The sequence below is a fragment of the Danio rerio genome, chromosome 18 (assembly GCF_049306965.1).
Source record: "Danio rerio strain Tuebingen ecotype United States chromosome 18, GRCz12tu, whole genome shotgun sequence".
Lineage (NCBI taxonomy): Eukaryota > Metazoa > Chordata > Actinopteri > Cypriniformes > Danionidae > Danio > Danio rerio.
In genome coordinates, this window is record NC_133193.1 from 19,040,647 (window position 1) to 19,056,547 (window position 15,901).

The 15,901-nt window shown below is 33.1% G+C and overlaps 2 protein-coding genes across 7 annotated transcripts in view; both read left to right on the forward strand.

Annotated features, from left to right (window-relative positions):
* nlrc5 (NLR family, CARD domain containing 5) overlaps nucleotides 1–2,247 on the forward strand; it is a 33,671-nt gene extending 31,424 nt beyond the window's left edge. For 2 of the 3 annotated variants that reach the window (XM_073928781.1, NM_001386270.1), the window contains exon 44: nucleotides 1,508–2,247. In XM_073928781.1, the coding sequence (XP_073784882.1) occupies nucleotides 1,508–1,580 (73 nt within the window). In that variant the 3' untranslated portion in view covers nucleotides 1,581–2,247. The remainder of the gene's footprint in view (nucleotides 1–1,507) is intronic. The other variant, XR_012393549.1, reaches the window with a different exon arrangement.
* A 2,545-nt stretch (nucleotides 2,248–4,792) lies between these two features.
* Nucleotides 4,793–15,901, forward strand: part of cpne2 (copine II) — a 43,188-nt gene continuing 32,079 nt past the window's right edge. For 2 of the 4 annotated variants that reach the window (XM_073929295.1, XM_005159116.6), the window contains exons 1-2: nucleotides 4,793–5,041; nucleotides 11,647–11,849. In XM_073929295.1, the coding sequence (XP_073785396.1) occupies nucleotides 11,676–11,849 (174 nt within the window). In that variant the 5' untranslated portion in view covers nucleotides 4,793–5,041; nucleotides 11,647–11,675. Of the gene's footprint in view, nucleotides 5,042–8,049; nucleotides 8,386–11,646; nucleotides 11,850–15,901 lie in introns of those variants that run through there. The other 2 variants (XM_073929294.1, NM_001045075.2) reach the window with 2 other exon arrangements.

A 15,901-nucleotide genomic window follows, 5' to 3' on the forward strand; every position in this document is an offset into this window, starting at 1 on the left:
CCAGAGTAACACAACATAACTGGGTGGAATCTGAAAGTCTTGTCTAATTTTTAGCATTCTTCTTTTCCAAATATCTAATCATATATCTAAATCTATATCTAAATCTTTTTTTCAGAATATATATACAGGCTGTCCACGGATCCTTAAAAAGTCTAAAATTCTGTAGTATAAAAATAAGACTAAAATTTGTCTTAAAATGTTTAATTATTTTGTTTCTGTTTTGAAATGTACTTCAAATCTCTATGTCTATTTGTAACTCAGATCAAAATAGACTGAATAATAATAGCTACAGCTACGTCAACCATTACATTAGCAAATAAAGAACTTGGGATACACCGACTGACAGCCCAGAGACTAGAATCAGTCAATTGTTTTGTATAACCGGCCTGACTGGTGACTGATAATTCTGCTGCATCCTAATTATTATTATTAGTCAGTTAGAAGACAGTATTTTTGTACTATTACTATATATAATAAATAAAGTTAGTTAAAGAAGGTAATTTTTCATTAATTCAGTACTACACTACACATTTGGCCTTATAATTCTTCAAATTTAATTCTGTGTGGTATTAAAAATCTCTTAATTTTTTGAAACATAACTCTAAGAAACCAGAGCCCAGTTTTTTAAAAGTAATTTAGTGGGATTTTGGATCACAGATTGGATCAATCTTGGAAATAAGTTTTTCAAAAGTAACAGAGGGATTTTAAATTAAGATCAGACCATTTACTTCAATTTTACATTTCTTTGATTTTGATCAAACCTGTACTTTGGGTTATTCAAAGCTTTGAACTCAGATTGGGATCTATTTGATCCAAAAAAACTGGATTATTCTCATCTTATCAAAAGAGTCGATTCAGTTCTTATTCAGTGAATAATCACAAACTTGGTTACTGATGATATATAAATTCCTTCATATTTGAAACCTATATGAAGCATCTCACATCTAATGAGATATGGTAAACAACAACAAAACAATATCAAAGCGGTATTGTATTAGAACAAACATTGGAACAAAAAAAAATGTCAAATGTTTGTTAATTGCAGTGTTTCTCTTTCTTACCATTAAAACAAACAATGACTTTTTGTGGTCAATGGTATTTTGCCTATCTGTTATTCTTTGCTAAGCCATTAGGCTACACCGTTGGTTCCATTTAGGGCTCTGGTAAACAGGATTTGGTAATCCTGAAATTTGGTATTTGAATCAAAGTGACCAATGGTTCTTTAAAAACTGTCATAAAAGAAAGAAAGGTCAGTTCATCCTGGACAGCAAAAACACATTATCCGGAAAACATTTGATCCAGATTAATTTTTTTTTTCGAAAAACTGGGCCCTGCAGATACTCTGATGTAACAGGACTAAGTAGTGGATTGGAAATGTACAAAACTCTAAGTTGTTCTTTAATTTTGATCTCCTCTGTAGTTTTTGTATTTAATAAGAATGAACTAGAAGAACTGCCTGACATGCACATGAAAACCTGAGCTTCTCTGCATTTGTTATTTTACACAGACTCTGGAGGAACTCAATTGCCAAAGATGATGAAAATCTGAAAGATCCCAAACTCAACTTTTCATCGGTTTAATCCCTTTCTTTCTTTTTTCTATTTTGGATTTAGTTTTTTTGTGTTTTACTTTTTTATATTATAAATACTACTAGTTCTGTGCTCTTTGCATTTTTAGTTCAGTGCTATTTGCACTATTTATACAGGGAACACATTACCTCATTTGAGCAATTCATTACACCAAACGATACAGTTTCCAGCAGTTCAGGGATGGAAAATCTTTTAATGTCCATGTAATAGAAACAATATTCTCTAGTCAGTAAAAAGAAAGAGCATGTGAAATAGCTCAAGAGCATTTTAAGAGCATAAAAATATTTCTAAGCCAGATGGCACATTGAGGCAGGCAGCTCTCTTGACACACACATGCTCTTTCTTTTCTGATCCACTGACATCTATTATAGGCATTTATGCACTGATCCACCTTGGACATCACACTGTTGTGTTCCCTTTTGAATTACGTATTTATATCTGCATTTGACTTGATCTGCTCAGCTTTCATCTACAGAACTAATTTTGTTATTTGCGATATGCTTCATTCTGTTGTAACTGTAAGTGAAACTGCACAGTGCTTGAATTACTGATACACAAAACCACTTTCTTTGTCACAGTAGTTGCACTGATCAGTTTGCATTTATTATGCCTATTCATGCCTTTTTTGTGTACTTTAATAAAGGTGATTAATCACTTCTTTTGGACAACAGTTTAATTACATCTCAACATTGAATTGAAATAATAAGGATAAATTATGTACAGAACTATTCTATAGTAGACACTAGTCAGCATTTGAAATTGTTCAAAAACCCTTTTCAAATCAAAGTTGTCCTAAAACTACTCAACATCCATTAATGTCTTAGGAAAACTTTGAAAAAACATCAAATGTTGGCTACTTTATATTAAAACAGTCTTTTTTAAAGTAACAGTTCACCCAAAACTGCACATTTCATCAAACTGTCGTCATTTAATCACTCTTCACTTGTCACAAGCTTGTTTTTTTGTCATCGATTTCTTATTTTTGCGAATAGCACATTTTAAAACAACCCACACACCATATACAATTATACATAACCCAGACAAAACAATCCCCAAATAAAATAATCAACATCTGATAAAATTTTTTAATAAAAATGTCACAAACATGTACTTTTCTTCTGCTGAACACAAAACAATATTCTGAAATAAAATAAAGATATTATATTAGTAAAGTAATATTCTGAAAAATAGTCCACGTTTTTCTAAATATGGAAGTCGATGTTTACATTTCCATTATTTTCCAAGCTTCTTCAATATATTCTTTTGTGTTAAACACACGAAAGAAACTCATAAAGATTTGGAAACAATTAATAAACAAGTAAATTTTCATTTTTGTCATAATACAGTAGGTGCTTCTTAGTGGAAGTGGAGCCTCTTTTTGCTTTTTAAAACTGATTCAACAAAGTTTTGAAAACAATTTTGTTCTGTATGGACATGGCTGCACCATATCATTGCAGCAGATTTGCTGGCTGCACATCCACTATGTGTTTTTCCATTCCAGGCAAATCCCAAAGGGGTCAACTGGGCTGACATCTGGTAACTTGAGAGGCCATTTAATGTTAAACTCACTTACATGTTCAAGAAACCGGTTTTCAAACATGTGCCACCAATTTATACCCCACAGCACTGTATCACATCACATCTTATTCTGCTGTTGCTGTTGTTCATCCGGTTCAAGGTTTAATATGTTGTGTATTCAGAGATGCTCTTCTGCAGACCTCGGTTAAAACGAGCAGTTGACTTTCAATCAGCTGAACCACTCAGGTCATTCTCTTCTCATCTCTGGCACCAACAAGGGGTTTATCAAAACTAGAAACCTATTGTCATGACCAAGTCTACATGCCTAAAGGCACAGAGTTAGATATCTGTGTTAATAAGCTGTACCAAAAAAGTGTATAGTGATACATTTCAAAATCTTTGAAAGCGATTAGTTGACTTTACTTTAAAAAGTGTGTGAACTAGTTGCTTTAAATTAAAGTAAATTACATATCTGCATAATTATAAAAATTAAGTTTAGTCAACTTTACAGTTTCAAGTTACAGCAGGTTTACTATCTGTTTTAATTAAAGTCAACTTGTTGTTTTTGATGGGAAAAATGCTGGTTGTTGGCACTCATTGACATCCATGGTAATGTTTTCCTCCTACTGTGGAAGTCAGCTGGTGCCAGCAACCATCATTTTTCAAAATATCTTCTTTTATGTTGTTTAACAGATGAAATAAACCCATAAACATTTAGAATCACATACGGGGAAATAAATGAAGTAATTTTTAATATTGAGTGAAGCATCTCTTTGAATAGTTCACCCAAAAATGAAAAATTGTTCATTTACCCTCACTTCACTTGTTCCAAAGCTTTTTGAGCTTGTTTATTCTGCTGAACTAAAAGGAAGTTATTTTGAAGAAAGCATTGACTTCCATGAGATTTGTTTTTCCTACTAGGCATGCGCAATGGTTACAGGTTTTCAGCTTTTGAATTTTTTTTTTTTTTTTTTTTTTTGTGGTGCACAGAAGAAACAAACTCAAAAAGGTTTATAAAGACGTGGAAGTAAGTAGTGACAAAATATCTGTGTAGTGGAAGTATTTAAAAAGTGTCCCTTTTCTCAAACATAATGCACACTACTGTATCACTGCTAGATGGCAGTACAGCATCAATGCTAAGGATGTGGATCGCTATAGACTTGTGTGTGTTCATTAAAAACTGCTGGTCACCTGGATTAAACCACACATGCCAATCATGATAACATGGATGATGTATAGAATAATACAGAAAAAAAGCGTCCAGTGTGTATAGCTGTCAACAACTATGCTGACAGTGACTTCGTCAATTCAATCTCAAAAATGATCCTTCATCAGTCTCTGCTTCTTTATCAGTCTCAGCCTTTTGTTAATATTTTAAAATCAAATTTGATTGAAGTGGTTGAAATCAACAACGACCAAAGCACGTGTTTGTTTTATTCACTGTAATTGGCTACATATGAAAATATACCTAAAGATTTTTATTCTCCCTCTCAAGTTCTCCAGAACATTTGCGCGCGTCCGCGCTCTAGCAAAAATCCATCAAGATAAAAAAGGCACAAACGTAAAACACGTGTTAATTTACTAGCTTTCCACCTTTTTTTTCCTATTAAGCTCTTCCCGGCGGTGGCATCGTTGAGAAGAACAGGCGAGCTCTGTAATGACAGATGTGCACACGGGCGGAGTTCAGAGCTGTGAAAACTACACAACTGTTGGTTCATTGAGCGCGCGACTCTGGAAGTCTGCACGCGCGGGAAGCACTTTCTTCCTCTTTAACGTCGTTTACCATCTGATAAATCATAACTGGCATATATTATTATCTGGATGGATAGTGTAATCAACCCACAGACATTTTGAAGCGCACAGCTGCTGCCACATTACTACAAATAACGACAGAAGACGCTGAAGAAAAGTAAGGCTGCGCATTGCTTCGAGAGGTGAGTTAATGAGTTATACAGTGACTTTATGAAGTATTCATTACCATACACAAACATGAAGGGTGTTACTTTTTAACATCTGAAAGGAAGTACGATTAGCATAAAGAGTTCAGGTGTGCACGCTTATGAAAACAACAAACAGTCAAGCCATATATGCGATTAATAATTTTGCCTTATAACAGAAGCCTCCGGACTCCGAACGTTAACACAACTGCGTCAAGAAATGCGTAAAGATGATCAACATGATAAACCTTTATAAAATACATTTGCAAAACATGTTAAGTTCTTTGAAATGTCATCTTTAAATCATGAATTGAGGCAAAAAGGGCCACCCTAATGCAACAAACAAACAACAAAAACGAGTTTAACTGAGTTCAATCTATTCCTGTTGGTTGTACAAATGTATAAATTTGCATAAAGTTTTATACAAAGTCTTATATTTAATGAACTTAAATAAACGTAATGCATGCATATAGTATAATGCACTAACATTATTAAACCCCAACACTTAAAAAAATACTAATATTATAAAACATGCTTGACTGTTCTGCTTTAATAAAAAAACAATAAGTAATAAAATAAACAAAGTAATAAAATAATCATAAATAAAAAAAGTATGATAGCAATAGATTTTTGGATTTAAATTGAATAACATGGTCAGCCTACTATATGTGTATGCAAGTTTTTCTTAAATTGGGTTGCATTTAATAAAATTTTTGAACAACATTAGATCCTGGTTAAAAAAAAAGAATAATTATTTTTGGGAAGTTGACTAATATTTAACTGCTACATCCGCTACAGCCTCCATTCATATTGTCCTGTTAGTCATTATAAACTTTTTTCTCAATGCTCAATGGTTTGTCACCTCATCATAGAGTAAACAGGATGTCGCACTGTATAATATTTAAGCGAATATGTGGTTGGCAGTTGAGCAAAACTGGTGTTGCATAAACTGCACTAAAAAGTCACATATTTGTAAATACCTTGTAAATATAGTCATGCATTCTTTAAATTGCAGTTGAACATGTAACCCAGTTTGTTTACTAACTATATGAATCCCAAAATTTAAAACTTACAATCAGTATTTTTTAATGAATGTATATTCAATAACAACAGAAGAGTGAATTGACATCATGTAGCTTAGATCTTTCTCTCTGTTGCTATTTTGCACACTATTGTACATGATGAAGATGATGAATGGAAGTATGAAAGGGAAGCGATGTAATTATGTTGCAAGATAAAATCCCTAGAAAATCTCTAAATGTGTGATTTATGTCTGGAGTTCTGCAAAAGGCACTGCTTCTGAACATAATAATATACCACAAAATTATGTGTTTAGTTTACCTTTAGGGTAAAGTTCAAGTTTATCATGTGATTACCTTAGTTCACCTCAAAATCTCTAATCAAACTTCAGTAATTTCAAAGACAGAAGTGACGCTTATATTTTTGTGAAATTATTTATGATAATTAATTTTATACCAATTATGCTTTGTTTGAGCAATAACATTTTTTAGCACAAGTCGACTGGTTTATGCACTGTAAAAAAATTCAGGGATACAGACAATTCATTCCTGTTGTCTCAACACAAATCAATTACGCTAACTTAACAAATTTAAGTGGATTGTACATAAAATAATTATGTTGTCCCCAAGAATTGTGTTGTTTAAGCTTATTTTAAATAAACAAGCAAGATATTAAACATTTTTTGTGTGCAAACTTGGGCTGAAATATTTCGCACATTCGCTAGTTTTCCCCCTGGAGCCGCAGATTTCCCCCACAGTCCAAAGATATGCGGTACAGGTGAATTGGGTAAGCTAAATTGTCTGTAGTGTCTGAGTGTGAATGAGTGTGTGTGGATGTTTCCCAGAGATGGGTTGCGGCTGGAAGGGCATCCGCTGCGTTAAAACGTGCTGGATAAGTTGGCGGTTCATTCCACTGTGGCGACCCCGGATTAATAAAGGGACAAAGCAGAAAAGAAAATGAATGAATGAATCTATTTATGTATTTAATGTGTGTTTAATAACCCCACAATACTCCTTAATTTTTTTAATTAAAATGTATTCTTTGTTTGTTTATATGTTAAGTACAGCTCAGAATATGTGTGTTGTTTAATTTTTACATAAATATATTTATTACACTGAATAACATAATTTCACCTATATTTTCTCTAAAATGATTTAAAGCATGAGACATTTTACTTGTATTTAATATTTTTGCCTTTCCTAGATATATAAAATCACTTTAGACACATTTTTATTGATTCAGACATCAAAATAAGAAATATAATCTAATTTTTAGAGGGCGGCACGGTGACTCTGTGGTTTGCACTGCCACCTCACACCAAGAAGGTCGCTGGTTTAGGCCTGGGCCAGTTGGCATTTCTGTGTGGAGTTTGCATGTTCTCCCTGCGTTCACGTGGGTCTCCTTCGGGTGCTCTGGTACTGGTTTGCAGCTGGAAGGGTATCCTTCTCTGCGTAAAACATATGCTGGAATAGTATTAGTAGTGTATGAGTGTGTGTGTGAATGTGTGTTTAGATGTTTCCCAGAGATGGGTTGCGGCTGGAAGGGCATCCTCTGCGTAAAAACTTGCTGGATAAGTTGGCGGTTCATTCCGCTGTGGCGACCCCGGATTAATAAAGGGAATAAACCGACAAGAAAATGAATGAAAGAATAATATAATATAATATAATATAATATAATATAATATAATATAATATAATATAATATAATATAATATAATATAATATAATAGTCATTGGTGCAGTCTGATGATTTTCATGGTTCAGCAATCAAAATAAAAATGCAGATTGTTTTATTTCTACAATCTGTATGATTCACTAAGACTATAGATATAAGTAATACAATCATGTAAATGGATCAAAAACCATAGCACCTACTGTCATATTTGATTACAGCTCTCCACTCTAATGTTTTCTACACATTATTGCCTAACCGTGTGTTATCTAAGTAATGAATCAACCTAAGTTGATGATAATCTAGGCTAAGTCATATCGGATATGTGTTTGTGGACTGATGTTAGGAGGACACTGAATGATTTTATGGACAACACAGATTACACCAGAAAGCTTGAGAGGAAGGTTACTCATTCGTGGAGTTTCTGACGCTGCACAAACCACACGTCTCATCCAGTTGTGTACTTTACTTATAGTGTTGAGACTGTGTGTTAGTTTTTCCATGACATCACAGTCATGTGGAGCGTGTCATTATTCTGGGAATGGCTGGAAAAGTTGCCACACTATATAATGGTTATTTGAGTGTGGAGTTTATTTAGAATTAAAGCAACCTTACAAACGCAAAGATGCCATTTTGGGATTCAAACTTAGGTGAGTTTTTGTCTCATTGGCATAGGAACAAGTTTATGTTGTCAATAATAGCAAGTGTGCACCAAATCGTTTTGTTTCTGATTTTCTTTCAAATATCAGACTTTGAGACTGTTGTGAAGCAAGTGATGTGATTAGGGTCCTGAATAGTTCATAAAACACCTACTCATTAATTCTTCTGTTAAATTGTGTATATTATTTAGGGTGTAATGCAGTTTATGCAACTATTTTATAGCTTTGAGCTTTATAGTGCTGTGTTGACAAAGTGTGAGGTTGAAAAAGGTTGTAAAATGAGCATAAATTTACTGACTGTAATCTTATTAACACATAGTGTTAACCTCTTGTCTATATGTCTTAAACGATGAGTACACTGTTAAAAAAATTGTTGAGAAAACAAAAAAACTGCCAGAAATATAGAAACATTTAATTTTTCTAGTCACAATAAAGACATATAGCTGTGGAGAAAAGGAAGAGAGCAACTGAAAATCAAGTTATATTTTGTATATTAAAATAATTTTTAATTTTATTCCATAAACCAATAAGGATGCTCCGATCAGGATTTTTGCGGCAGATGCTGAGTATTGATTTCTTGCCATGGTGATCGACTTAGGCATCGACTTTATATAACTTAGGCATTACATGAGAACATTTTCCCTTATTTTGCTTACATGTAATGGCCAGTAGCAGCTTTATAAAATAAAACAGATTTAAAAAAATGGTAGGAAAAATGCCATTTGCAACCACTGCTCATGGGTTGTAGCGCTGCTGATGTATAACCCAGGCACGCACATGCATCTTTCTCTGATTGTAAACAAACACTTGCAATCAGTTCATGAGATGGGCCAGATCAGTGAGTACTGATTCAGTTGTGAAATTTGATCAGCTGTTACCGATCGCCAGCCAATCAATTGGAACATCTCCAAGTTAAAATAAAATGTTGCCATTTAGCATGAAATAACAAAAAGGTTTATATATGTTTATATTCTTTTTTTTTATAATAGCAATGTTTTAATTTCAGAAGAGTTATCTATATTTGGTGGAATATCTGATTGTTAGTTGCAACAAATGAAAACACTTGTTTTTTTACTCTGACCACCTGTCGTTATTTGGAAAAAAGGCTCTAAATGACAACATTTTAACTTGAAATTTGCAAGGAAAGTTATCATAACTTTATTGAATAAAATAAATAATAACATTTTACTCATAAACCATACCGAACAATCTCCTAAATGTGAGCTCTGAGACATTTAGTAATGTCAGTTTACATTTCATGCTTCTTTAAAAAACGTTTAAAAACGGTATGTCAAACAGTGTGCCATTAGACCTATTATAGTATTCAACGTTTATATTAAGGAAACTAATTAACAATTTTTTTATTGTGGAATTTTACAGTGATTTACTATAAAAACAATTACAGTAATTGTATGTTAAAGTCTTTGCCCCATTTACTTCCATTGTACAGAAAGTTGACTAATCTACATTTTTACATACATTTGTGCACAGTCAAACCAACCAGTTCCTCTCCTTAGCATGATTAGTTGTAACATTACAGGTGATGTGTTGTGATTGTGTAAAGTCATTTTCACTCGTGCTTCGTCTATGGTGGTCACAGCCTAATTGTGGTTTGTGACATTAACACAGAAAGCGACAGTGGTACATCAGTATCTAAGCAACAAGAGCCCTCGCTGTTTTCCTCATGTCGTGGTGTGACGCTCGTCTTCTGTGAGCGTGTTTGTCTGCGTGTGCAAATCATACAGTGTTTTCGGGTTTATTCTTGATTTAAGGAGCTTTCTGTCGGAGGACCATGCAGTTATTACCAAAAAAAATAGTTGGTTAAAGGAAGCAGTGCAATGCACTTCTTTACTAAGATCCAGGTTTACTGTTTTATTTTATTTTTTCAGTGGAATTGATTATTAGTGGTTTCTTGTACATCTAATCAGTGGCTTAATTTCAGTGTGTTATTTTAGAGTTAATGCCGTTAGTAATATACTTATAACTGGAAGAAAGAGAGTATGATTTACATATGTCTGGCAGCAACATCTCTACTACTCATGGCAAAAATAAGTGTAAGTTGAAGAAACGCTCTGCCGTTGCAGAGACTCTGGTATGCAGTTAATACTGTTGTGATTTTTTTTTAAAAAAGGACAATACTTATATAGATAGTTGAAGGTACGATTATTAGGAGTAGTTTGTTCTGTAGCCAATGAAAAAAGATTTCTTAAGGGGACTAATATGATTGTCAATAAATATTTACAGAATTAAAAACTTTCTTTATTCCAGCTAAACTAAAAGAAATAAGACTTTCTTCAGACAAAAAATATAATAGGAAATACTGTGACAATAACGTTGGCTTCAAATGTATATTCTTACTTGACAAAACATATGATTTGACAGCAAAAAATCTGAAACAGACATTTGTTACAATAAAACACTTTTTACTTGTTAAAAAGGTGGATATTTTCTTGCACATTTTGTAATTAAGCATGATATTTTATTGTTGTTTATTTTTGTAATTGTGTTTATCACATTTAATAGTGATAAACACAATTACAAAAATAAACAACAATAAAGTACGTTTTATATGGCAGAAATTGCTTGCATAATGCTGAGAAATAGACATGAGAGAAACAGTGGGGTCCAAAAGTCTGAGACTACTGGTAAAAAAACTTATATTTGGCATTGAAATTATATTAAATTTGCATGTCCTAAAAATTTTATTTGGAAAAAAATTACCCTGACAGGGAAAAAAAGAAGTTTTCATGGTTTTTGTGCTTTATCCATACAGTATGCTAAATGACAATAAAACGTGATTTCATGCATATTTTGTCATTTTATTTTAAAAAAAGTTATTTAAAACATTAAAGTAGACAATTTGTTCCCAATTTATATTAAGCAGCTGTAATTACTATGTACTTGCATCAAAAAATGTATACAATGTACTTTTGTTCATAATGTATTGCAGAACACTTCTGATGCTATTGAGCTGGGATACGGGTAGGGTTAGGAACAGATTTGGTTGTATGGGTAGTTAAAGGTGTAAGGGATGAGACAACAGTGCAATTAAATTTGTAGTTACAGAAAGTACATTGTAATGAATGATTAATTTCAGTGTAATTACATATTTAGTTAAGGTCTCTAATTTAAAGTAGGACGAACTTTACTTGCAGTTAATAAGGTTTAATGTGTAAATCACATTTTTAAGTTTATTTTAATAATTTTTTTTAAGGTTTTGTAAATAAAGTAATACTGTTTTGTAATCCCCAGGGTGTAGGAGAGGAGGTACTCCCTTCTCCATGGCCTATACTCTGGGCTCGGGGCCCGATGTGGGTCCTGCATTAGGGCCCCAGCACTGCGTCACAAAAGTGGAGCTCTCAGTCTGCGGTGCTAACCTGCTGGACCGCGACGTAGCATCAAAATCAGACCCATTCTGTGTTCTTTTCCATGATGTGGACGGCAATTGGGTGGAGGTAAGGAGAAGTGATATAAAGTGTTTACCTTCACAGAGTATTGTGGATATTACAAGTTAACCTTTAACTAAACTTGATGAGTTGGAGAGAAAAGATTCACATGCAGATTAATTAAGATATAAGATTAGAGATTAAGATTTAGAAATTATATATATATATATATATATATATATATATATATATATATATATATATATATATATATATACATATTAGGGGTGTAACGATTTATCGTTGTACAATTTATTGCGATGCAAAAATGTCTCAATATGCATCGTGGCGTTATGACGATTTGATTACGACATGACGTCCGTTTTCTCTTATTAGTTGAGCTGTTTGCACGTGAGCTACGTTCCACCTGCTGTCGCACGTGAGTTCAGATTGCAGCAGCAGTAATGTTAGCAGACCAAGATGAGTGGAGTTGAAATAGAGGATAGCCCATCCTCTCAAAATCAGACGTCTGCCAACATTTCGGTTGTAGAGTCATTGCTTTAGACTCGTCCGCTTTTTGACACGCATACTGGGTCAAACATCCTAAGTTTTAAAGTCTTCACAGTGATTTACATACTTTGCACAGCGACATGGATACCTCCTAATGGTGTTGAAAGAGTCACATACTGTATTTATAAGGTACAATTCATCCTAAAATATCATTCTGTCTTCATATAATGATGTATTGGCGGCCGCAAAATCACACATGACGTGAGCTGTTACTACAGAGGGCGGACTATGATAGACGCGCGCGTATGGCAAGCCGTTTTAGCATTTAAACCTTTGATCTGACTATCCATAAATATATTTAGAGATATCTCTAATTGTATTTTGACTAGTCATAATTATAATTCGACTAGTCAAAATATAATTAGAGATATCTCTAAAGGAATTTAATTAAATATGAATTAAATATATTTATGGATAGTCAGAACAAAGGTTTAAATGCTAAAACGGCTTGCCATACGCGCGCGTCTGCTTCAGTGAACAGAACCTGCAGGTTGTGACTAATAAAGTAGTAAACAACATTCAGTTTGTGGAACAGAGTGATCGTTCAGGAGCCGCGTGGGAAGTATGAACAGCACTTAGCAGTGGAAATGAAACCGAAAACGTACACATTATTTAAACAATCATATCGCATTTTAGAGTTATGATTACGATGAGCATGAACTCTTTTGAGTACAGAGGTACACAAAAATGCACGTCAACATGATACACTTGATAGCGCCGACATCAGCGACGCAGAAGAAATAGTAAACCTGCCTAAACTGCTGAAAAGAGCCACGACTGTCCTGTGTAAGTTAATGAAAAGACGGCCACCCTGTCACTCATCATGCCCAACATGAAGACAGCCATCCCTAAAAACCTCTCAGACAGATACACATAAGTTCAGGATTATCTTATAGAACTGCTGATTACCTGAAAATGTGGATTTTTTTTGCACACACAAAAAACGCAAGTGACCAAGCAAAGCCTTAAGCTCTTACTGTTAAATTCAATTGAAAGCTTATTTTTTGCACCTTTACTTAAATTGTTCCTTCATTTTGTCTCTGTCATTTTAATAATATTTTTAAGAAGTTTTTAAATAGTTTTATTTTCCAGAGACAGGCCTGTTTAATTTATTTTCTTAAAGAAGGTTCAGTTTAACAAGTTGAAACAAAAGAAGTACATAAAAAATAGTTTACTTGGTAAAATTTGCATTTCAGTTAAATTTTAAATTTTTATTCCAAATATCGTGATACATATCGAATCGTGAACATTATATCGTGATACACATAGCATCGTGAGCTGAGTGTATCCTTACACCCCTAATATATATACATATATACATGTTTTATAATATTATTAATTATTAATACATACATAGAAAAGGAAAACTCATCTGAATTTTTATCACTGAAAACTTATCACTGAGAAGCCTCTTGGGAGCCTTAGAAAGCAACATATATCCTTTGAGACAAATGCACAAGTTGATAGTGTGGAAAACTGAAAAAGATGGCATGTAGGAAGCAAAACAGGAAGAAATCTTTTTGAACATCAAATAAAGCGAATGAACTGATGAGCAAACTAGGTTGCAGTGTCTGAGCTCTCTATGGGACTGTGCCTTTAGAGCTCAATCATCACAGGCCAGAGTCACTGGTCAGTAGGGCAGGCCAGCACACAAAATCACTCTTCTACCACACACTGTAGCCATGGAAACAGCAAGAGACAAACAAAGGAATGCGCTTGTGGTAGATAAATGCATGCTAAAATGCATTCTAGAACATGGTGTTTAAAAATTTAGAACACTGATCACGAATGAATAAATGTAAATGCAGATAAATACTAAAAAGAAGCTGTCCCAAAATTCTTTCATGTTTTAATCATCTGTATATACCAGTATTGTTATCACTGTTCATAATAAATACAATATAATATTTCATTACTGTAAAATGGAATAATATATTTAATAATATTTGAAATATGGAGCACTTTTTTACTTTATAAATATAACCTTGTATTTAACTATATAGATTTGTCCCAACTATAATTTATGCTCACTTGCTGTTATGCTTTTTTAAAATGACTGTTATTATCATTTTAGCACCTTCTTAATTTTTTTTATTACAATAAAAACTAATTATTGAGAAACCCTTTGAAATTTACAAATGATTACATATTGTAAATCACTGTAATAAAAAAAACTTATTAGAATGGCAAAAAAGACTTGAAAATATTATAAAATAGTGGAATATTTTATCTCAGTGGTTCTCAAACGTTTATCATCAAGTACCACCTCAGAAAAAAGTTGTCTTTGCAAGTACCACCAGAATGAGCAGTATTGAAATACAGTAGCGTAATAGGTCCAGTAAAGCAGCTAAAGCGTATGCATATTAGTTCCTATTATTAAGAACATTTAAATTAAAATGTGCTTATAAAATTTAAAAAAAGGCTACTGTTTTTAAAAAGTAAAAAAAAGAGAAGAAACTCCTGGTTTATCAGCACCTGGAAATGTTGTCTGGACCTCATAAATATAGGCTTTATGTCATCTTATTCATGTCAGTCCTGAGTGTGTAATTGTGTACACATAAACCCAATCATTTGCTGCATCTTGTAAAAAAGTCTAATGACTTCAAGGATAGATGTGCAATCTTTTAATAACATATCCTCTGTTTGTACTTTCATCAAACCTGGAAAATTAAGTAAGTTTAAGCCAAACATCCCAGGCATATGTTTAAAATGCCAAAAACCTAAAGGAACAGTCTTTCACTGTATCTGGGAATGTGAGGTGATTCAAATCTTCTGGAAAAAAGTGATAACATTCATTTATTCAGTAAATTAATCTTATCACTTGAGTCATTGCAAAGTATAACCATAGGAGAGTGAAACTTCATGATTTGCATGTGCTTTAAATGCATTTCAAGCGAGTTTAAAGCATTCAGGCACACAAAAAGTACATTTGTAACTTTAATTGTAAAAATATCTCAATGTCATATTTGTCATATTTTATCTTGCGACTTTACTTTATATTGCACTGGAAAGAATGAACCACAGTGTAAGGGGCAAATATAAAGGACTGCCATACAATTTGGTATCTATTTATACAGTTTCTGCAGAGAGAGAGAGAAAAAAAAATATGTGGTTTAAGTCAGAATTATTAGCCCCCCTTTGATTTTTTTTCTTCTTTAAATATTTCCCAAATGACCTTTAAGAAAGCAAAGAAGTTTTCACAGCATTCACTTGGGTGGTACTTTTTCAAAAGGTACAAATTTGTACCTAAAAGGTCCATATAAATATCTCAAGGGTACATATTAGTACCTTAAAAGTTCAAAAGGGATCTCTTTTACATTTTTTATCTACTAATATATACTTTTGAGGTATCAATATAAACCCTTTAAGTACAAATGTGTACTGTACCTTTTAAAAAAAGGTACCACCACAGGTGACAGCTCGCGTATTTATTTCTAACAGTGTAGACAGGTTAGGCTAATGAGGCAAGTTATTGTATATTGATAGTTTGTTCTGTAGATTATCGAAAAAATATTGCTTAAAGGGGCTGATAGTTTTGACCTTAAAATGGT